The 24,403-nt window shown below is 44.1% G+C and overlaps 1 protein-coding gene across 1 annotated transcript in view; it reads right to left on the bottom strand.

Moving 5' to 3' along the window:
• Nucleotides 1-24,403, bottom strand: part of DDX46 (DEAD-box helicase 46) — a 99,309-nt gene that overhangs the window by 1,509 nt on the left and 73,397 nt on the right. Inside the window, exons 17-22 of the mRNA XM_068277931.1 lie at nt 22,903-23,040; nt 19,901-20,050; nt 16,498-16,731; nt 12,989-13,207; nt 8,067-8,211; nt 326-399 (exon numbers count right to left, since the gene is read on the bottom strand). Of these exons, the coding sequence (XP_068134032.1) occupies nt 326-399; nt 8,067-8,211; nt 12,989-13,207; nt 16,498-16,731; nt 19,901-20,050; nt 22,903-23,040 (960 nt within the window). The remainder of the gene's footprint in view (nt 1-325; nt 400-8,066; nt 8,212-12,988; nt 13,208-16,497; nt 16,732-19,900; nt 20,051-22,902; nt 23,041-24,403) is intronic.

The raw sequence follows: 24,403 nt of genomic DNA, 5'->3' as shown, positions 1-24,403 counted from the left end.
TTGTGCGCCCCTCCTACACTGCACCCTGAGGCTGGAGCCCCTCTTGCCTCTTCCCCGACCCTGATACCACGGATGACAGTGCTTGACACATGGTGGTGTGACTCTACAGCACATGTTGCGTTTGAGCAGCTCAGCCATGCTCAGGTGCAACTCCGTGGTGAGCACGACTCCGTGGGGAGGGCCAACTGTCCAACGCCGGTACGGAGCACTAACAAGCGCTTGGCCAATGCACGAGAGCAGCTGACACCTCTTTCAGCTGCCCGTCTGACAGAGCCCTTTGATTGGGTGCTGTGCATCTTATCGCTGTGTGTGACTTTACACTTACCAATCTGATGAGTTCTTCTTTGATGAGACGGGTAATTTCTGCTTTAGCTTTCTGGACCGCCAGTTCATTTGCACCTAAAAACAAAAATACAGTAATTATCAGCAAAAAGTTTAAAATACACCTCCAATTTTTTATGTTTTGGGTCTGCAGTGATCCACTACTGAGCATTTAAGGAGATGCGGAGGTTGAATGTGATTTCCAAATTTAAGGTGGGCTCAATACTGGGAAACTGCCTTTCTATCCAGCGGTAGAGTGTAGGGATGACCCTGATTAGGAGAACTCATGGAGAAGCATATGATCAGTTTGATCAGCTGATAGATTTGTAAGGTCCTGATTTGCAGTGGTGACTTCCTGGTTTAACACATAATCAGGACCAGCAAATCAGAACCTTACAAATCTATCAGCTGATCAAACTGATCACATGCTTATCCATGAGTTCTAAGCATTGCCATTCCCAGTAGAGAGGCTAAGGTCATCTGATCTAATCTTTCTCAGTCTCCTCAGGTGAGAGTATAAATCGCTAATCAAGCACCCCTACAACCAGCACAAATAAAGTTCCGTCATGTTTGGTTAGTGCTACGTTTGTGCCCATTTGTGCTGCAAAAATGAAGACATCTGCTGCATTTGTCTTGAAGAGAATAGCAATTATTTTTTTTCCCAGACAACACCACCTAGCCCACACACAACAGCCTACGGACATGAAACTGGTACGGGTGGGTAGTGCTGTGCTTGTGCCCATTTGTGTTGCAAAATCATCATTCTATCCTTCATGGTTTGTGAAATATTCAAGTTTTTATAAAGGTCAAAAGTTCACTTAGCCTTTGCACAGTTGTAGGGGGGCTGAGTGAACCTTTATAAAAAAAAAATATCTTAAAAACAAAAAAAAGATAGAATGATTTTTGCAGCACCAAAGGGAACAAACGTACTACTAACCAAATAGGCTGACATTTTTATATGAACGGATTGGTGGGGGGAATTCATTGAGCGCCCTAATCAGTGTACACATGAGCTAGTGTGGTCCTGTGATTAGGGGAGAGAACTGGCAGGAGGTCTCCAGTTCACAGCAGTCAGCCAAGCATCATCCAGCATTGCCAATTGCTGAGGAGGAAGAAAAAACAAACAATAGATTTTCAAAAGGGTATATAATTAGTACACACTGTGTCATACCTGGAGAACAGCACCTCAGGTATATGAAACATGACTGAAGGCCGGTGCCAAGTCTCGGCCGGACTGCTCACACGGCCCTGGAAACGTCCAATTTTCAAATAACGAGACACATATATACGATAATTCGTACTCTGAGATTCCAACCTTGGCCAGGTCACGGTCTGCATGGAGATTGTACATTCTCCCCATATGCAGTGCATGACTTGAAAATGGATATGTTCTGATATCTGAAACAGCAGCTTGAGCAGTAGTCCGTCACCACCACTTCTATGCTTTATACTGATCAATAATTACGATCTTCCATTTATCGGGGTACATTTTACTTGACTATTTTTGTATTGAAAGTTAGAATTGATTTAACTTGTGCTGACGGCATTGAAATTAAAGCGGCCCTGAACTCTTGCCCACCACACAATGAAAAGTCTTTATTCCACATATAATTGTTTGAGATTTCACTACTATGATCTGGCCAATCAAACACAGAAGACAAAGTGGTGAATTTCTTAAGCAACTAAATGTAGAATAAAGACTTTTCATTGTGGGCTGTGCAAGAGTTGGGTATTTACTTATAAGCAGAGAGCTGTGGCAGAGTTCCCAGCTGCTGATCAGATCTGGTTGGACAATTTGATCTGGCTAAAGATGCCCATAGATTAGAACGAGTATGGGCAGATTCGACCAAGAGACAAATTTATCTCTAATCGAATCTGATTAGAGATAAATTTGTCTTTAATCAAATCTGCACATACACTACAGGCCGATTCCCGTCCGATTTTAGCATGAAATCATCAGGGAATCGGCTGAGCCGCCGCCGTCCGCCTCGCCGTTGCCCCCAAAATGTATATAGTGTAGTGCATTTATACATTACCTGTCCTGTAGCAGCTCGCCAGGTCCATCCGTCCATCTCGGCGGGTAAGCTAGCAGCGCATAGCTTCTGATATCAGAGGCTATGCGTCGCCGGCGTGCAGAGCCGTGCAGAGGATCCTTAACTGGGGGGTGCTCAAATTTTAAAAAGGGGCCCTCATCCCCTCCTCTCGCAGTGGCTTCCAATAAAACTGCACAGTGCCAACAAGTAGACGTCGCCCACACTATCCCCTCTATGCTCCTCCACCGGCAAATCCCAGTACGAGTGACAGAGGCGCTGCAGCAACAGTAAGGGGGAAGTCTGTGGGAAGGGCCCAGGGTTGTTTGTAACTTATGTGGTGCCTCCAGGCAAGAAATCCTGTGTGCACTCCCCTGCAATGCATACATACTCATGCTATATGCTATGACTATGGTAGGATTAGATTGTGAGCTCCTCTGAGGACAGTCAGTGACATGACTCTGTACTCTGTAATGTGCTTCAGGAGATGTCAGTGCTATATAAATACATAATAATAATAATATGGTAGGAGATTAGGCTACGACTATGGAAGGATTAGAGTGTGATATACTCAGAGGACAGTCAGTGACATGACTATGTACTCTGTAAAGTTCTGCAGTGGATGTCAGTGCTATATAAATACATAATAATATGCAAGGAAATTAGACTATGACTATGGTAGGGATTAGATTGTGAGCTCCTCTGAGGACAGTCAGTGACATGACTGTGTACTCTGTAAAGTGCTGCAGAAGATGTCAGTGCTATATAAATACATAATAATAATATGGTAGGAGATTAGGCTATGACTATGGAAGGATTAGAGTGTGATATACTCAGAGGACAGTCAGTGACATGATGATGTACTCTGTAAAGTGCTGCGGTGGATGTCAGTGCTATATAAATACATAATAATAATATGCAAGGACATTAGACTATGACTATGGTAGGGATTAGATTGTGAGCCGCTCAGAGGACAGTGACATGACTATATACTGGTAGCCCTCGCTATGCGAACACCTGATGTCCGGATCTGCCATTACAAATGTCCCAGCCTGGTGATGTAAGTACGGCGAAAAAGGTGATAAGGATGAAGACCGTGGAGAACTTCCTGGAGAGACATAGGATATTTTCGAGAGTGAGGGGTAGCCCTTGTGGCACAGGAAAGGGGTGTTAGTGATGGCAGGCTGGGGCAGGGAGAAATGGGGTACAGAAAGACAGGAGGAGCCTGAGAAGGACAGGATGAGGAGTACAGGGGGAGATAAGGAAACAAAGACATAAGAGGGCACAGAGGGAGCACCCCTTAAACTGCCCCCTTTAAATCATACTGTTTCCGCACAGGTTCAATTTTACAGCACAGCACTCAGAAGAAATGTATGTCCCTCCAACCTTCCTCCCCCTTTCCCTTTGAAAGAAACCTGAATGGTCCAGATGCATATCACATATATCTCGCTGAATGTCTTTCTCACATCTCCCTGAAGCTGGCGGCTGGCTGAATGCACAAGGACAGTACAACGTGGTGCACAGTGATTTACAGACTCACTGAGGCACGCCTGTCCCGTCCCAGCTGATTCTGGGCTGCTGACTCCCTGCTCGCATTACACAGGCTGCTTACCCTGTCTTCGGCAGAAGGGGATTGATAAGGCAGCACAGTGCTCTTTCTCTTCACTGCAGCTGCTGAATGACAGGGCAGCCAAACTCCTGAACTGTGAGTTCACAGGAGGAGGGGAGGGCGGATCAAGGGTGGCAGCACTGCAGGAGTGCAGGAAAAAGAAGCGAGGGAGCTACTGAAGTGACAATTCAGGACAGCATCTGCCGTTTCAGGTCCTGGAAGGGCCCACGTGATGCTTGTAAAAGAGAGGGGGGTGCTAGAGCATCCAAAGCACCCCCCTGTGCACGTGCCTACCGGCGTGTATGCGGAACCCGGCGAGATGGACGGAAACCGTGTGGAGGCTGACACCGGACAGGTAATGTATAAATGAATGCACTACACACTGCATACATTTATACATTGCAGCGACGGGGGGTTTCATCGTCTCGTCACTCGTTTGCAATTCGGCCGCTGTACCGCTGCGCACCCGACCAACCAACCTTGGCCAGAAATTTTCCAGCATGCGCGATCGACCGTGTGGCCAATTTCTGTCCCGAAATTGGTCGCTTTGTCGGTCGGGCATGCACTTGGCAGCACCAATTTTCATCCATTTCGATTATAATAATCGAATTGGATGGTCGATTGGTTGGTCAGCAAATGTATGGGCCCCTTAATCAAACACAGAACACAAAGTGTCCAACCAGATCTTATCAGCAGCTGTGAGCTCTGCCACAGCTCTCCGCTTATAAGTAATACCCAACTCTTGCACAGCCCACAATGAAAAGTCTTTATTCCACATATAGTTGCTTAAGAAATTCACTGCTTTGTCTTTGTGTTTGATTGGCCCGATCATAACCGTGAATTTCTTAAGCAACAATATGTGGAATAAAGACTTTCATTGTGTGGTGGGCAAGAGTTAAGGGGCCGCTTTAATTTCAATGCCATCAGCCCAAGTTAAATAAATTCTAACTTTAAATACAAAAATAGTCAAGCAAAATGTACCCAGATAAATGTGGAAGATCGTAATTATTGATCAGCCCACCATGCACAGCCCACAATGAAAAGTATTTATTCCACATATATACTGGTAGGTGATCAGAGGCGCCAGCAGAATAAAATTAATATAAAATTGTTAAAAATTGCCGGGAGGGAAAGTGGTGGACTTCCCCTCAATAATTAGACACCAAGGTCTGTCATCAAATCAAACGAATACATTTATTCAATAGTACCCCAAAATCTGCAACGCGTTTCGTGGAAACAGACCCACTTCTTCAGGCAATAAAACGGGGACAACAAACACTGTGAACAAAGGACAGAGAGTATTGCTATAAGATTGCTGCAAATAACAAACATACAAATAGATCACAAAACGATGATATAGCAATGATCATATATCAAAAATCAGGATAATGGTTATGTAACAAAAGTAGGGACTAAATCCATAGGTGGCACATGAGCTAAGTGGAGTATCCAGACGTATACATAGGGGTATCAACATATGCACACACAATAAAAGTTGATGAAATTATAACAACATATATTAAGTATAAACGATAGGGACAATAACTATATATACTAAGTTCATACGTTTGCTAGATCAAAAGCCATAACAATGTAAAACAGGATGGTAATATATCAATGAAAGAACAAAAATCAAAACAAAAAAATTTGGGGGGGGGGCGATTAAATTTGTACAGATGATAAAAAGGGTGAAAAAATAGGGATAATATTTATGTGTTAAATACTTGAGGCAAAAAAAAAAAAAAAATCACTGAAGGAGTGTCCCAATATGGGGTGGAAACATGTGAAGGTCATGATTGACCCTATTTTTCCCATCCTTATAACGGGAAGGGACGGGAAAAAAAGGGACTAGGTATGTGCTTAGTGTCAAAGAACCCGTGGTTTTGCTAGTAAGAGATGGCCATGGGGTATAAGGTTTTGCATTAGAGATGCCACCATTAAAGACAAGGCTATAGGAGTGGAGGATACAGAAAAGTATGAACACACGGGGAAAGATAAAAATAATAATAATAATAATACCACCTGGGACAGCGGTTACATGGTGCTAGAGCCATATTAATTAGTGACATGTTTAGGTGAACATATTGGGGCAAAAAAAGGGGGGTTAAAAATAGGCAAAAAAAAAGGGCATAAACAGCATAAATAACAGATGCAAACTTACCAGCAATCAATGTGCAGTGAATTTAGCACCTCTGTACTGGTCTGAGGATGCTGGCTGGTTTAAATGTGAAAGTAGAATGTCATCTAGCCAATGGGAAGGCTAGTTTGATGTGGGAGGCAGGTGTGGATGGTCATGGTGATATTGACCATCCACACCTCCCTCCCACATCAAACGAGCCTTCCCATTGGCTAGATGACATTCTGCTAACCCCCCTTTTTTTTGATTTTTGTTCTTTCATTGATATATTACCATCCTGTTTTACATTGTTATGGCTTTTGATCTAGCAAACGTATGTACTTAGTATATATAGTTATTGTCCCTATCTTTTATACTTATTATTGTTGTTATAATTTCATCAACTTTTATTGTCTGTACATATGTTGATACCCCTATGTATACGTCTGGATACTCCACTTAGCTCATGTGCCACCTATGGATTTAGTCCCTACTTTTGTTACATAACCATTATCCTGATTTTTGATATATGATCATTGCTATATCGTTTTGTGATCTATTTGTATGTTTGTTATTTGCAGCAATCTTATAGCAATACCCTCTGTCCTTTGTTCGCAGTGTTTGTTGTCCCCGTTTTATTGCCTGAAGAAGTGGGTCTGTTTCCACGAAACGCGTTGCAGATTTTGGTGTATTATTGAATAAATGTATTCGTTTGATTTGATGACAGACCTTGGTGTGTAATTGAGGGGAAGTCCACCACTTTCCCTCCCGGCAATTTTTAACAATTTTATATTAATTTTATTCTGCTGGCGCCTCTGATCACCTACCAGTACACTTGAGTCCACCCCAGGTGGAGGGGTGACCCTACCCCATTTTTTCTGATCTACAGAGAGCGACTTCTTAATCCTGAGTGAGGACAGGTCTAATCTCCTCACCTGCCTATACAGTGGTTGCCTGAGCGGTAACCCATGTTTGTGAGTATAACCATCTCACTTATTCATTTTCCTTCGTATCTCTGACATACTACACCATATTGGGCTCTCCATTTCTCTCTTTTCTACTTATTCCACATATAGTTGCTTAAGAAATTCACTGCTCTGTGTTTGATTCGCCTGATCAACGTGTCCAATTAGATCTTATCAGCAGGTCTGCCACAGCTCTCTGCTCTTAAGTAAATACTGAGGCTTAACCCTTTAAGTGCTCCCAGAAATATGATACCAAGTTAAAACAGGTTTTGTAGGATTTCCATAAACTGTAATGAAGATTTTGTTTCCTCTAAAGGTTTTCATGATGTGGCTAATATTTTAGAGCAGAGGGGAAGATCTGAGTTCAGTTCCACTTAACGTATACCTGATACAAAAGACGTCTAAGGTTTAATACTTACTTGGGGGCTTCCTCCAGCCCCCTTGAGGCCTCTCAGTCCCTCGCCGTCTCCCCGGGCCATTCATATCCCATTGAACAGCCCATTAATCGTAAGCGAGAGCGGCCGGGCGTGAACGACAAAGCGCAACTCGGCCAGAGACCGGAGCGGCCCGGGGAGATAGCGAGGGACTGAGTTGGCCTCAAAGAGGCTGGAAGAAGCCCCAAGTAAGTTTAAAACCGGATACTTCTTTCGTCTTGACAACACATGCTCTATATTAAAAACTTTTGATGCTTTGCAGCTTTATACCTTTATTGCTTTACTGTGGTATCACTACACTACTTAGTAGTGTTGCACTACAGTTGATTCTATGCACTAGCCAAAGACTCTATGTGATATAACTTGTTGCATGTCTACTGGGATCTCATTTCACATAAAGAGCAAAATATTGTTATAATTTAAGTTTATAAGCACAGTTCTCTGTTTTGTACCGGGCACTGTGCTGACACGCAGATTTCCTGGAATGTAAGAGTCTGTTTTGCAGGCAATACAGTATTTTTTACAATATAAATAAATATCTGATTCTCAAACCTTTGGCGTTGCTAGATCAGCAAACACACACAAACTCACTTTCAATGGCCAGATAGATCTTCCTCTCGCCTTCCTTGGGGTCTTTGCCAGGTGGGAAATATGTTCCTCTGATGGTAATGGCAGCCTCAGAATATTCACTTATCCTCTGCAGTGCTTCCTTGGAGGTGACTTTCCATCTGGCAGTCTGTAAGTTTAAGAATGGAAGATCATTACATGTAAAATTACACGATCTTCGAAGATACAAACAACTGAAAATAAATAAATGAAACAAACTGGAGTGGCTTAAAACCAAACTAAACCCAAATGTGAAAAGCAGCACTGTTTTAAAAGCAATCATGTTGATTAGTATAAATGTGAACTTTTTCAATGAAACACCCTTTTTGTAGCTTGTTTACTTAAAGTGAACATTAACCAAGCTGAGAAAAAAAAGTTTCACTTACCTAGGGCTTTGACCAGCCTCCTGCAGACGGTCTGTGTGCAGTCACTCACCGATCATCCGGTCCCCTGCCGCGGCTCAATTTTGTTTTCAGCGACTGGCCAGGCAGCCAGTGTCCTCGATCGCACTCCTGTCGCCGTGGCTGTCCTGCACAGTACGGGTGCAGGTGTACATGCGTAGTACGCGTACTGCACAGGACGGGCGCGAGGACGGGAATGCAATCGAGGACACGAGCGCCAGGGACGCACAGGTGCACTGGTCCAGCAACTGGCCATTCGCTGAAAAAGAAATTGAGCCACGACGATGGACCTGATAATTGGTTTGTCTCAGCGCGGGCACAGGACGTCGGCAGGGGGCTGGCGGAAACCCCAGGTAAGGGTAACTTTTTTTTTTTCCCGGGTTAAGGTTCACTTTAAGCTGTGCATCTCTCCATAAAGACATGAAAGCCCTAGAAATTTATTTCCTGAGATGAGGTCTTGCACCTACTTCCTGTAAACTATTAAGTCCCACCTCTTGTAGACACAACTTCCTGTAAATGTTCAAATTCCACCTCCTCTTGTAGTCATGACTTCCTGTGATCTACCAAGTCCCACCTCTTCTTCCTGTAGATACAGCTGTCTGAACTACCAAGACCCACCCCCTCCGGTACACACAACTTCCTGTGAACTACCAAGTCCTACCTCCTTCTGTAGACACTGCTTACTGTGAACTACCAAGTCCCACCACCTCATGTGGTTTTTACCAAGATGCTTAAATTCTGGGAAATGAAGTCAGGCATTCAGAATCAGAATGATGTATTTATTTTGCCAAGTACAAATGGGAGGGTTGTACTCAGAATTGTTTTTTGGGTCATACAGGTTCTGAAAGGATGGGGTGGATAATGTCCGAAAGTCAAGAGCCAAGGCTTCCATACTACGGCGCCACCAGTCACACTTGACAATCATTTGTCATTCCTAAGGAGACATGGGGGAGGGTGTCAGAGGGAGGCGAAGGTTCAGCCTTTGCTTCTAAACAGAGTTTACATCTTCAAATCACCAGAATGTTAATACAATGTATTTTAATGTCGGTTTTAGCTTGGCTTTAAACAGTGGGTTTTGTTTTATACACAGAAAGTTAAGTGAATGGTGGTCCTAAAGTAAAATTTAAATAAAAAATACAGGAACTCACCTATGGAGAGGAAAGGCTCTGGGTCCTATAGAGCCTTCCTATTCCTCCTCTTGTCCCCTCGTTCTAGCGTCGTTACTGTCGTTCAAATGACAGGCAGCTTCACGCTAATGCATGTGCAGTGGGAACCGCCCATCTTCTGGAACACTCGGGCTCCCAAAGACCTCCAAAGCCTAACGCAGCGGCACAAAGACTGCTGAAAGGGGTGACGACGCTGGAACAAGGGAACCAGGAGAGGAACTGTGATGGCTCTAGCAGGGGTCCCAAACCTTTTTCAGCCCGGGGACCGCTATCAAGACCAAACTTTTCTCTGGGGCCCGGGGGGAGGGGTGCGCGGGCGGGGGGAGAGGTGGTTTGGAGTCGGGATTAGTAGGGAGGTGTTGGGGTTAGCAGCGGGAGCCCCTCCTCCCATTTGGAGTGTATAGATAGGTAGGTAGCCAGGTATAAGTGCCCCCTGTGCAGGGTATCTAGGTATAGTTGCCCCCAGTATAGGGAGTATAGTTACCCCTGTATAGCTAGTATAGTTGCCCCTGCATAGCTAGTATAGTTGCCCCTGCATAGCTAGTATAGCCCCCACGGCCGCCACTCCCTCTCATATTCCCTGGTGGCCATTCTCCTCTTTGCAGCATCTACTATAACAGCAGCGCGTCCCACGGCTGCTGTAAGGAGGAAAGGAAGCAGGACAGCGGCTTTCTGTAGTGGTGATCACCATTACCATGGGAACCGCTGCCCAGCTTCCTTCCCTCCTTACAGCAGCCGTGGGACGCGGTGCTGTAATTGAAAATGCTGCAAAGAGGAGAGGGGCTACGGGGGAATCTAAGTGAGGAAGAGGCCGCCAGCTCCTAAGGTAACAAAAGCAGCAGCCATGGGGGGAGTGGGGCGAGAGGCCCACCTGAAAAACTGCCCACGGACCGGCAGTGGGCCGTGGCCCGGTGGTTGGGGACCCCTGCTATAGGACCCTGTGCCTTCCCTCTCCATAAGCCAGTATCTAGTTGGTTTTATTTCACTTCAGCTTTGCTTTAAATCTTAACTTATTACAAATGTTGTTGCAGGCCTGTTTGCATTTCTATACAATAACCTTTTCACTAAAAACAAATATGTAAAACTTTAAAAGTCCCGGTCAGAATGCTCTACAGTAGTCATTTTCTGCAAACGCACATAATCGATCCCTCTCTGATCAGAAAGGAATCAAATCCTTCCACACACTGCACATACATTTTAATAGGATTCACCATGAAATCTACTAAATAAATAAAAAAAAAAAAATATATCGAACTGCACTATTCGATACAGTGCAATGCGCCATTGAGCGACAGTCACTCCTCTGCCGCCCCAAATCGATTGAGATTTTCCATCCAGTCTGCAGCAAAAAGCCATCAAAATTACGATCGATGAGGTGTGCTGTGCTATAGATTCTCGGCAAACAACTAATTTGCAGGCATTAACCTCCTTGCCGGTTATCCCGAGCTCAGCTCGGGGTAACCTGCGCAGGAGGATATCTCAGGCCCCGCTGGGCTGATTTGCATAATTTTTTTTGTTACAAGCAGCTAGCACTTTGCTAGCTGCTTGTAACTTCCGATCGCCGCCGCTCGCCGCCGATCCGCCACGCCGAGTCGCTCCCCCCCGACCCAGAGCCCTGCGCTGCCTGGCCAATCAGTGCCAGGCAGCGCTGAGGGGCGGATCGGGATTCCCTATGACGTCCATGACATCATCCCGCCCCGTCGCCATGGCGACCGGGGAAGCCCTGCAGGAAATCCCGTTCTCAACGGGATTTCCTGCATACTCTGATCGCCGAAGGCGATCGGAGTGGGTGGGGGGATGCCGCCGCTCAGCGGCTATCATGTAGCGAGCCCTGGGCTCGCTACATGATTTAAAACATTTTTTAAAAAAAGTGCGGCGCTGCCTCCTTGCCGGATTTTTTAGACCGGCAAGGAGGTTAAAGCAGAACTGTAGATAGGACTAAAACAAGCTGTTTCACTTACCTGGGACTTCTGCAAGCCCCCAGCAGCCATCCCAACAGCGTTCTCCCTCCGCCAGCTGCTTTCTGTTTTGCCACCAGGCCGCTGTACCTGCGCGGCTCTGGCCACGCCTATCCTTTCTTCGTGTTCCAGTCCACAATAGCGCAATTGCAGATGGGAACGCGTAGAAAGGATACGCTTGGCAGGGCTGCGCTGGTCTCGACTTACAAGCCGAGGAACAGAACAAAGCTGCAGCGGGAGAACAGAGGCTTGTGGAGGACCGGCGCAGGACAGGACGGCTGCTGGGGGCTTGCAGAAGCCCCAGGGAAGTGAAACTGTTTGTTTTAATCCTATCTACAGTTCTGCTTTAAAAGAAAAGTGAAGTGAGAGGGATATGGAGGCTGCTGTATTTATTTATTTTTTTAAAGTGATATAAAACCCTGACATAATATTCAATAAAAACAGGTTTACCTACTTTTTATATGCCATACGGTTATCATATTTGCATTTGTGCATACGTATTATTATTCATTTAGAAGTTATAGGTTTCCAAAAGTACAGTTTTTTGCTTTGTGAGCTGACTTTGCATTTTATTAATAACTGGTTTTATTCATTGCTGTTTTGCAGGCAGACATGCTTTCAGTGTCTCTCTGTCTCCAGCAGCTTCACTGCAGTCAGAGAATGTGTCACATTCCTCACTTGATATATTTAAGTAAACACAAGATAACATTATCGAAGGTTCAAATGGGTCTGCATTTCACTGCACTGAACTTTCAAGCTGTGTGTGTAACCCTTCGAATGCTGGTCAAGTAAAAAAAAAATGCTGGTTGCATAGAGTATGCTGTAAATAATGTTTTAGAGCAAAGATGAAATGCAGGGTTATATTCCACTTTAAGTAATACCAGTTGTCTGGCTGTCCTCCTGTTCCTCTGCTTCTAATACTACTTTTAGCGGTAGACCCTGAACAAGCATGCAGCAAATCAGATGTTTCTGACATTATTGTCAGACCTGACAAGATTAGCTGGATGCTTGTTTCTGGTGTGATTCAAACACTACTGCAGCCAAATAGATCAGCAGGGCTGCCAGGAAACTGGTATTGTTGAAAAGGAAATAAATATGGCAGCCTCCATATTGCTCTCACCCCGGGTTCACCTTAATCTGAATTCCGGCATCGTGCTGTACACCTGTCTGATTAGAGAAAAATTGCAGCAGAAACGCGCGCAGTGGGTGTACGTGAAGTTGCATTGCAATTTTGATTCTCAATGGAAAAGGCCCCCTAGTTTACTTCTCATACAGTCCTGTAAATATGGGACTTCAAGTTTTGTCCACCTCGGACAGCACAGTGAGCGAACCCACAGTGGAAGACAGAAGGCAATAGAGAAGGACCGGTGTGCTGATGTTACCTGGGGAAAGTCGTTAATCTCCAGCTCCTCTTCATATCTCTTGAAGGACTCGTTAGAGCCGCCATCTTGCTTCTCCTCTTCCAGTTTATCCACCGGGACGTAGTTAAGTTTGGCATTAATCTTTTCTGCCAGCTGCTCTGCAATGGTTTTGGCGGATACAATGGGAGCCATGATTGTTCCTCCTCTGAGGATCGCATTGGTGGCCTGTTGCATCACATCCTGAAGGAAGAGAAAGCTACCATCAGAATACAGGTTTGTTTACAATGTTACCAAATGACAAAGGATCGACCCATCCAATCTCTATTCGATGTTAAAACGACTACCGAGATGAGAAGGGTAAAAAAAAGTTAAATACCTGGCTGGATGCTTTATCCTGGTGCTGCCGCGTTTTTAATTTACAGCCTTCGGTCGGGTCCGGACCCCATCCCTCGGGTTCGTTTGCCTTTGCCCCAATTAAGATGGCCGCCAGTCTTGCTGCACCTGCGCAGTTTGCATAGCCGTTGCAGCCCTGTCCTCACTCCCGGCTGTCTCGTGGACGTAAAGCGTGCTGTACATCCATGAGACGGCTGGGAGTAAGTACGGAACTGGAGGACTTAGAGTTGTGCAGCCGCACTTGCAGCTATGCGAACTGCGCAGGCGCGGCAAGACTGGCGGCAATCTTAATTGGGGGAAATGCAAAAGACCTGAGGATGGAGTCGGGCCTCAACTGAAGGCAATAAATAAAAATAAAAAAACAACGGCGGAATGAAACGGAGGGAGCGGATGGTGTCCTGAGGATAAAGAATCCAGCCAGGTATTTATATTCTTTTTACCATTCTCTCCTCGGAAGTCCTTTAAGTAGGCAAAATCAAGAGAAAAACTCTAGTGCCTGAGTGCCTGCCTGTAATTGTAGCAGCGACCATTAGTGAGGGATGCCAGAAACACGGTCATCAAAGCGATGAGAGAAATGCCAGCAGTAACATCGCCATAAAGAAGGGAGTATGTAGATTTCTCTTTGTGGGAATTTTTTTTTTTGTTTAACTTTATTTTCCACATAAAGGACAGTACTATATTACAGCATGCCTGTGAAACATCAAGACACACCTCTTCAGTTACCCTCTTTACTTACAATGAGTTTGTACTGCCAACAGGTCAGTCATATGTTGGAGGAGGGGTTTACTAAGTTTTCACGAGCAGTAAATTTGTGTAAAAGAGTGTGAACATTAAAGTCAATGGAAAGTTTATTTCCTGCAGTCATCTACTATGACTGTTCAAAGGGAACCTGAAGCAAGAGGTAATGTGTCTGACAAGATTAGCCACAAGTTTGTTTCAGGTGGGTGATTTAGACACTACTGAAGCCAAAGAGATTAGCAGGAGTTCCAGGCAACTGGTATTGCTCAAAAGGAAATAAATATGGCAGCCTTCATATTCCTTTCACTTCAGTTCTCCTATACGGTTTCTATTATGGGTGTTTAGCTGCTAATGTGGCTCTTTCCAGAACTATCAGCAAGTCTTCCTCACCGAGTCTATGGCTTGCTTTAAAACACAACTAAACTTAAAAAAGTGAATTCTACAGCCAATAAAATAGATTAGTAAATAAATATATTTTATGAGGTAAAATGTGATTAAAACTGCAGTACAGCTTTCCTTCCTTTACTCTATGCATACAGATGCTGAGTGGGTGCAGCAGGTGGAGTCATGTGACATACAAAGTAGGAAGCAGAGCTGATGCCAGTCTCCATATCCCAGCACGTTGTGATAATAGAAACCATTTGTCTGCACCAGGAAGTAACACTTGTACCTTGCTGGAAGTAAGTGGTGAGCAATTCTAAGACCTCAAATCTGCTTACAGAAAACTCATAGGTTAGAGGTCCTAAGCCCGTGTTAAGCTTTGGGTTTAGCGGGCTTCAACCGGTTTAACCACTTGGGGCCTCTTCCACCGTACTTAATAGCCTATACTAAATAGATCTTATGGTGGCCACAAATTATCCAATTTTTTTTTGTCTAATCTTTCCAAATCCATATAGTAGAAGGGTTAACAGAGAATATATTGAATGGATACTTTAGACAGTCCCTTTAGGCCTCTTACACAGTAAGACTGTGCGTTTGATGCGACGTTAAGGTCGCATAACGTGCCCCTACTGCAACGCATTGAAAGTCTATAACTTGGACGGTATTTAAGCCCTGCGTTTGGTGCGCTGTTTTCATCGCACAGTGATAGAACGAAAACGGCGCATGCGTTAAAAAAAAAAAAAAAAAGAAAACATTACTGAGCATGTGCAAACATTCTAACGCAGCTAAAAACGTGTATAACGCATAGCATGCAGCACTTTCATTTAAAGCGGTATTGTCACCATAAAAATCAAATTTCAACAGCAACTGGTCTGAGTGTATTAAGTGATAAAAATGCTAATCCTGCATTCAAAACTTTTTCTGCTGTTATGGTTTGGAGTCATCACATACTTTAGGACAGGCTTTCTCAACCTGGGTTCCTTGAGTGCTTTGTAGGGGTTCCTTGGAATTTTCCCCCATTGTGGGGAAGTGTAATAGAGCATACAATAATAGGTGGTACTGTAACAAAAAGCACAAAATTGGGGGCTCAGGAGACAGTATGAGTGGCAGGGTAATTTGGGGTAGTGAAATAAGCAACTACACTACTTTTAAAGACTATGCCTCCTGCAAAATAAAAGCAGGGGTTCCTTCGAGATCAAAAAATTGTTTGCAGGGGTTCCTTGAGATCCAAAAGTTATTTACAGGGTTCCTCCAGGGTAAAAAAGGCTGCTTTAGGAGCACTGGCCCTAGTGCCAAACAGTGCCAAAGAGTTGAATGCTGGGAGTTCTTTTGAATGCTGGGAGTTCTTTTTTATCTATAATATATTCCTCTGCTTCCATTTATTTCCCTGTCTAGCTGATCACTTGTGTTTACAAGCAAGGCTGAGGTGACTCAGTGATTGGATGTGTAAATAAAAAGACTCTGGGAGGAGGGCAGCTAATGAATACACAATGAGCAAGAGAAGCGAGGGGGGAAAACAAGAGTCAGGAAGGATATGATGTCAGCATTACCTTGGCAAAATGGCCACTGCCTGCAATAGGATTTTCTGCTTTTCCTTTATAAAATTCACAGGAATCATTACGTGGATAACACAATGCATCTGTTATGTAAGTAGTAGTATTTATCTACTTATATATGTGTTTTTTATTACTAGGTTAGCATGGGTGTCGCTTGTTCTTTAACGTGAAGCGTTAGACACCAACGCAACGTCTGCACTGTGAACAGCCCATTGATTTTTTAATTGCTGTAAGTTATTGTGCGTTACATGTTGTTGTAACCTGCGACTTTAACGTCGCACTGTGAAAGACCCCTAAATTACACAGAAGTGGTAAGATTGGTCAAAAAAAATATTGGCTCATTAGTGGTCACCATTATACTCAACAGCTACACGCAAAAATAAATTTAAAAAGCAGTAAAAAAGGATTACAAACAGAGCATAATGATATACAGATTTCCTGCTCAGCCTAAGCAATACTAACCTGTGCTTCTGCGCCAAGGTTCTTGTTCACGCTAAGCATTTTAGCCAAGCGTTTGGCTTTCTCCAGTTTCTCTGCATTTCCTGCGGTGGGGCCGGCTGCATTAGCCGTGGCAGCGCCTCCTCCAGATCCAGCGTTGCCACCTCCACCTCCCATCCCTCCTCCAGGCATGCCTGGCCCAGTCATGTCCTTCACTCTCTTCTTGGAATTAAACATGGTCTCGATCTGTTCATCAATCTGAAATTCAAAAGATTAATCATATTTAAAAAAAAATACAAAAAGGACATCTTCACCAACATGAAACTTAAAGGGATACTGTAGGGGGGGTCGGGGGAAAATGAGTTGAACTTACCAGGGGCTTCTAATGGTCCCCCACAGACATTCTGTGCCCGCGCAGCCACTCACCGATGCTCCGGCCCCGCCTCTGGTTCACTTCTGGAATTTCTGAAAACCACTGCGCTTGTGTTCCCGTGTCCTCGCTCCCGCTGATGTCACCAGGAGCGTACTGTGCAGGCCCAGTATGGTCTGTGCCTGTGCAGTACGCTCCTGGTGACTTCAGCGGGAGCGAGGACACGGAAATGCAGGTGCAGTGGTTTTCAGACTTTAAAGTCTGAAATTCCAGAAGTGAACCGGAGGCGGGGCCGGAGCATCGGTGAGTGGCTGCACGGGCACAGGATGTCTGTGGTGGATCATTAGAAGCCCCTGGTAAGTTCAACTCATTTTCCCCTGACCCCCTACAGTATTCCTTTAATAAACAATGAGATGCGAAAATATGGCACTTCCCTCCAGACCTGCTAGAAAAAAAGTTTTCTCATTCAATTGCACTGCCTCATTGGATGCCAATTTTTAGTGTTATTAGGCAGTGGATCTCAGTTTTAAAAAAAGTTCTATAAAAACAACCAAAAAGAAAATTCTATTCCTGCATCCAGCTTTGTTCTATCTATTGAAGTAGATTTTTTTTGTTTGATTTTATGTGAATGAAAACACAGTAACTGCAGAGTGTTCCTAACAGAAACTGTGCGATTGGAGTATCACCGTTTGCAGTCAGTCTATGGATTAGGGCAGGTGTTGAAAATGTGTAACCAAGCTTCTGGCTAGGAACACACTTCGCAGAAACTCTAGCGTTGCAGAAAACGCAGCGTTTTTGCCGCTAATGGTAGTCTATGCAATTCCCTCTTCAAGCTCTGGCCAAGTTGTACTTCTTACTAAATATACCCAAAAACAGTGACTCTAGGTATACACTGTCCACAAAATTAGAGACTCCCTCTAAAAAGGAGCTGGTCCACCTTCAGCTCTGATCACAGCAGTTATTCTTCTTGGCATGGACTCAACAAGATGCCGATACCGTTACTGAGGAATGTTTGTCCCTGCTGACATAATGTGAGCTCTAAATTGGGTCAGATTGGATAGTGGCGTTTCCAAGCATTGAAATTATCTTTTGACTTCATCCCACAAATGCTCAATCGGATTGAGGTCAGGGCACTGAACTGGACATTAAACTCTGATTAAAGCGGTCTAACACCCAGCATTTCAATTTTGCTTTAAAAGATTGCTTACAGCTTAGAAACTATTATGCCAGATTTTTTTTAAAGCGGAAATTCACTGAATGGGTTAAACATGACATTTTAGTGCTGTATTCAGCTAGAAATCTGGTGTCTGTGCTAAGGTTTAGATACAAATGTATCAGGTTTTGAATGCAAATAAACCTCTGAAAAGCCTGTCTGGGAAGCCCTCTGTGCTCTCTCAGAGAGGCTTTTGTTTATTTATATTCCAAACATGATACAATTGTATCTAAACCGTAGCACAGATACCAGATTTCTAGCTGAATACGCCACTAAAATGTCATGTTTAACCCATTCAGTGAATTTCTGCTTTAAAAAAATCTGGCATAATAGTTTCTAAGCTGTAAGCAATCTTTTAAAGCAAAGTTAAAATGCTGGGTGTTAGACCACTTTAATGTTCCTCAAACCAATTGAGACCGATCAAGCATGGTGGCAAGAGCCTACAACAGGTGTCTCCTCCTATTTTTCTGTGATACCAAAGACACTCTTAATGGCCTGCTGCTGCTAAAGCCCATCCTTTGCAAAGTCCATCTTGTTGTGCATTGGGATATGCTTTGTGAAGCACCTGCAGGGAATTGAGCTGTACTTTGTCGTGTTGTTGCCCTTCTGTTGCTGTTGACTATGCGTGCCACTCGCCTTTCACCTCTCTCTCCACCAAACTTTTTCAACCAGAATTGTCCTTATCGCTTAAAGAATTTTTTTCCTCAAATGCCACCCTCTTAACACCCAAGATAAAGTTGGTCGAGAAAATCCTAAAAGAGTCATCATTCCAGAGACGCTATCACCAGCTCTTCTTGCACCTACAATCATCCCTCGTTCAAAGTCACTTAAATCTTTTGTCTTACCCATTTTGACATTAACTTCCTTGATAACTATGTCGCTCGAAGCTAAACATTCCTTATTTAAGCAAATCTGAGTTTCGACACTGTTGGACTGGTTTAGTTTCAAATAAGGGATGTCTAATTTTTTAGTCACTCAGTGTACATATTGTATATTACTCAGCCTTTGATTTCCTCCCTATTTCCTTATGCTAGGTACACACCATACAATTTTCTGTTAGATTTTCTCTTAGATTTACCTGCCAGATATCTTTTTTCCATGTTGTAGGTAAATCTAAGAGAAGAATCTAACAGAAAATTGTATGGTGTGTACCTAGCATTACACTGTAAGCTTGCAAGGGCAAGGCTCTCACCTGCTTTTGTATTTTAGAATTTGCTATACATTTTGAGCATCATGTTACAATTTTCACTGTAATTACTAAGTCTACCAATTCTATATTAGGTACCAATGTCTATGTTATGTGTATACCATTGTCTGTATTATGTACCACGTTTGTTTCTTACTCAGTACAACACCACAGAATATGTTAGCACTTTATAAATCAATAATAAAAAAAAAATAGTTATGGACAGTTCTGTGGCAAGGGTATTCTAATGGGCTACTGTTGCAAAAAAAAGTATCAAAAATTCTTAGCTAGCTGTATAAAACTACAAAAAGAACTCCCTTACGTATTTTTGACATTTTTAGAATGAGGCTGGTATTTCACTTTGAATAACAACTAGCGTTATGAAATTCAGCATTTCTTCTTTGCTCTAAAAGACTACCACAAAAAGGTGAGAAATTATTTTTTTCTTATTATTCCCATTAAATGCATATAGAATTAAAGATACAGATCATTTCGGTGTGATGCGTAGTGATAAAGTTATTGACAAATGAATGGGAGGAGCGATTAAATGTGAACATTTCTCTGGTACGGGAACATCTTGTAGTGGTCAAGTGGTTAATTGACATTTAATGTACAGTATAACAATTTCGGAGTACACTTGAAGGCTCTCTTTACTTACATCAAGAGCAGTGTCTTCATCATCTGAATCCTGGAGACCGAGTGCCGCCTTCTGCAGCTTCTTCCTCTCATTGGCCAAAGCTTGCTCTGTTTCATCAAATTTAAATCCCTTACCGGAGAATCCACTGGACTTTTTAATGACTTTACCTTCCTATAGAAAAGAATATTAAGTTATTATCCATCATGAATATAAAGTTAATCTAAACTTCCCTCTCCAAGCAGTGAATCAGTTAGATAGACAATGCAAACATTCTATTCTTTAGTTCTGTGGCCAAAACTGTGCTTTAAAGCGGTATCGTCACCATAAAAATCAAATTTCAACAGCAACTAGTCTGAGTGTATTAAGTGATAAAGATGCTAATCCTGCATTTAAAACTTTTAAAACTTTTTCTGCCGTTATGATTTGGAGTTATCACATACCTTAGGAGCACTGGCTCTTTAGTAGTCGGTGCCAAAGAATTGCATGCTGGTGGTTCTTTTTATCTATAATATATTCCTCCTCTTCCCTTTATTTCCCTGCCTGCTGCTTATCTGAAACCTAAACCCCTAATCTTGTGTTTACATGCAAGGCTGAGGTTACTCAGCGATTGGAGGAGACAAGAAAAAAAGTAAAGGGCAGAAATTGCATCACGAGTTAGCCTTAACTGTGGGCAAAAGACATGGCCCCCACCAGGAACAGAATTCTCGCCATTTACTATATAACATTCACTAAAATAAAAACGTGGACAGTACAATACATGTGTTATGTAAGTAGATCAAGTATTTATCTACTTATATATGTGTTTTTTTACCCTGGCATAGTATGGCTGATTCTACTGCTTTAAAGCAAACCCGAAGCCAATAAAACACAGTTAAAGTGGATCCGAGATAAACTTTTCATAATTGTGCCCCTTACATATATTTTATAGGGCATTCCTCAAGCCAAATACTTTTTTTTTGTTTTTGTTTTGGTGCCCTAATGCCCTATAAACTAAACAAGCCACACCCACAGCTACTCCAACGCCTAGGCATTCTGAGTGCTATGTAGCAAGTGCTCATGGGAGCTCAGCCTTGGGAGCAGGAGGCTTTTCCTGAAGGAGTAGGTGTTACCAGCTAGGAGCTGCTGAGATTTCAGAGGCAAGGGGGCGGCGAGAGGAGGAGAGGGGAGTGGAGTTTTCACAGGCTGAGGGGTGGAGATATAGAGCAGCTCCGCTGTGTAATGATGACAAACAGAATACGGCTGCTCTCATTTGATCACGGGAAGAAATAAACTGTTGAATCTGTTTGTAGCTAGATTTACTGTGTAAACCATCTAAACTTTAGATAAGATATATAGACAAGTTACTTGCTATAGTTCATTTTTCATTTCAAATCCGCTTTAAATACTTAAAGACATGCGGGGACGAGCCGCTCTGGCAACAGTGGGTACGAGGAACATAAGTGAAGCCTCTGAAGCAGTCAGAAGCTTCCCTCTACCTAGGTAACTAACTTTTTTTGTTTTTATTGCGGCAAGGGCACAGGACGGCTGCCAGGGGCTGGAGGAAGCCCCAGGTAAGTGGATTTTGTTTTTAGAGCCTGGACCTTCCCTTTAAGTGTGAATGGTCCCTTATGCTTAAGATCGGGGAAGCCTCTAGACTACCCAGAGGCTTTCCTGTACTGAGGTAAGCATGCAGCTTTTTTTATTCCAGTTTAGGTATAACCCAGCACACATGTACAGCATCATATCTGTACAGCGGCCGTATCTAAAACTATCACCTGAGATGACCACACATGATCATTCTAGGCGGGAATAACTGAGCACTTCTACGGACCTCTCCCACGCATGCCCAGTCCGGATGGCTTTGTGCACAGCCGGGAAAGCGGCCAAGAGATGAAGCGAGACCCCGCCCTCTACAATGTGAAACCTCTGGACCATCCAGAAGCTTCCAACTACAGAAGCATATAACTTTGTTCCCTCTGCACTTGACATTTGCTTGAAAGAAAATCTGTAGCCAATAAAAAGTCTCCGGGGGTTACTTACCTCGGGAGGGGGGGAAGGCTCTGGATCCTAATGAGACCCCCATCCTCTTCAACCTCTGGGATCCATCGCTGTAAGCCCCTCAACCTCTGGGATCCATCGCTGTAAGCCCCTCAACCTCTGGGATCCATCGCTGTAAGCCCCTCAACCTCTGGGATCCATCGCTGTAAGCCCCTCAACCTCTGGGATCCATCGCTGTAAGCCCCTCAACCTCTGGGATCTATCGCTGTAAGCCCCTCAGCCTCTGGGATCCATCGCTGTAAGCCCCTCAATCTCTGGGATCCATCGCTGTAAGCCCCTCAATCTCTGGGATCCATCGCTGTAAGCCCCTCAACCTCTGGGATCCATCGCTGTAAGCCCCTCAACCTCTGGGATCCATCGCTGTAAGCCCCTCAACCTCTGGGATCCATCGCTGTAAGCCCCTCAACCTCTGGGATCCATCGCTGTAAGCCCCTCAACCTCTGGGATCCATCGCTGTAAGCCCCTCAACCTCTGGGATCCATCGCTGTAAGCCCCTCAACCTCTGGGATCCATCGCTGTAAGCCCCTCAACCTCTGGGATCCATCGCTGTAAGCCCCTCAACCTCTGGGATCCATCGCTGTAAGCCCCTCAAACACAGTAAGGTAAATCTTTACCTACCACAATCCTGCACAGGCACAGTAGCAAGCTTCTGATCGGGCTCAGGTCGGAAACAGCCTAGCCCAATTAGGTTTGCTTTACTGTCCATGTGATTCATTCCTGCACAGTAGAGCGGACCCGATCAAGCTTGGCTATTTCCGGAAAGCCACTATTTCGCCTGAGCCACAGCCAACATCCTTGTTAGTTGTATTTTCGGGAGAGACAGCGCTGGATCACTGAGTCTTAGGAGGATGAAGGATGCCTCATTATGATCCAGAGGCTTCCCCCTACTGAGGTAAGTATCCCCAGGGGGAGGGTGTTTTTCATTACAGAGTCTTTTTAACAACAACAACAACAAAAATAATTGGAAAAACAGACGTTACACATACCGCTTTTTGCTGCTCTTTGAATTCTGACCAGAGCTTCTCCAGTTCTGGCGGAATCGGATGGCTTGAAAGCTCCAATGCCTTGATGATGTCTCCTGCATAGCGAGCCTGATCCTCTGTGATGAATGTAAAGGCATAGCCCTGAAAGAAGGAGAATGGGGGTTACACATTCACTGACTATTACATGTAGCAGCATAGCCTAATAAATGGAAAAAACATACCTAAGGATAGCAACTCCACAAAGTTAAAATAGGCAGTATAAGAGATTCTAAGTCAAGAAACCTTGAGGCCCCCTTTCACACTAGGGTGTTTTCATTGCTTTGGGTTACCCTTTTTTACCGCAGATAACAATAATCCAGAGGGTCCGCACACTGAGAGAATTGAAAGTTATTTATTCATCACAATACACGCCAGATGTCCATTCGATCAACCACCGAACGTTTCGGGGCCACGACGGGTTCCCTTTGTCAAGGATAATAACTTTTTTACTGCAGGGTAACGCTAAAGCTATGGAAGCCTATGGTACATTTCATACCTACCGCGGTATCTGATCTGATGCAACGACAACAGCATGTTATCGGCAAACACACGTGACGACCAGAAGTCATGTAAGTCAATGGCGCCACAGATATTTTAAACTGTTTTGCGTTCGCGTCGCACATGCGGGGAAGCGTATTTTGTCAATACACTTTCGTGCAATGCTTAATTCAACCACAGAAAGTGAACGATATAGAGCCTCACTTATAGTTCAGCTTGCAGCCTAAATAGAGATTACCGCGCACTACTGTGGTAATCTCTGAAGACCATTTGTACAGGGGGGCAGAGAGCGGCACTCTTTAAAGTGAACCTTAAGCCAAAAAAAATAATAATGGAGTTTTACTCACCTGGGGCTTCTACCAGCCCCCTGCAGCAGTCCTGTGCCCTCACAGCCACTCACTAATCCTCTGGTCCCCCGCTGCCAGCTAGTTTCGTTTTTGCCGTCAGGATTGGCCACGCATCGCTTTTTTCGCATTCCCGACTGTAATTAGCGCTATTGCGGGCCGCAACGCGTACGTACAAAAATACGCGTTGCCGCATATCTGTGCGTGCGTAATGCGGCAACGCGTATTTTTGAACGCGTTGCGGCCCGCAATAGCGCTAATTACAGTCGGGAATGCGGAAAAAGCTACGCGTGGCCAGTCCTGACGGGCCTGTCGGCAAAAGAGAAACTTGCTAGCAGCGGGGGACCAGAGGATTAGTGAGTGGCTGCGAGGGCACAGGACTGCTGCAGGGGGCTGGTAGAAGCCCCAGGTGAGTTTTTCTGGCTTAAGTGTCTCTTTAAATATTACTGACAATTAGCATTGACAGTCAACTGTACACTGATAACCACCCGAAGCAATCAAATCAGGTAATATTTCAATAATTTCTCTCACATGAGGACATGAGTTTAACATGACCCTAGTAATGTGACTCCTTTTCAATATTTAAAGGGATACTATCAATTAACATGTGCTTAGAGAGTTCC

The sequence above is a fragment of the Hyperolius riggenbachi genome, chromosome 3 (assembly GCF_040937935.1).
Source record: "Hyperolius riggenbachi isolate aHypRig1 chromosome 3, aHypRig1.pri, whole genome shotgun sequence".
NCBI classification, from domain to species: domain Eukaryota; kingdom Metazoa; phylum Chordata; class Amphibia; order Anura; family Hyperoliidae; genus Hyperolius; species Hyperolius riggenbachi.
This window is presented reverse-complemented; position numbering and strand designations above follow the sequence as displayed.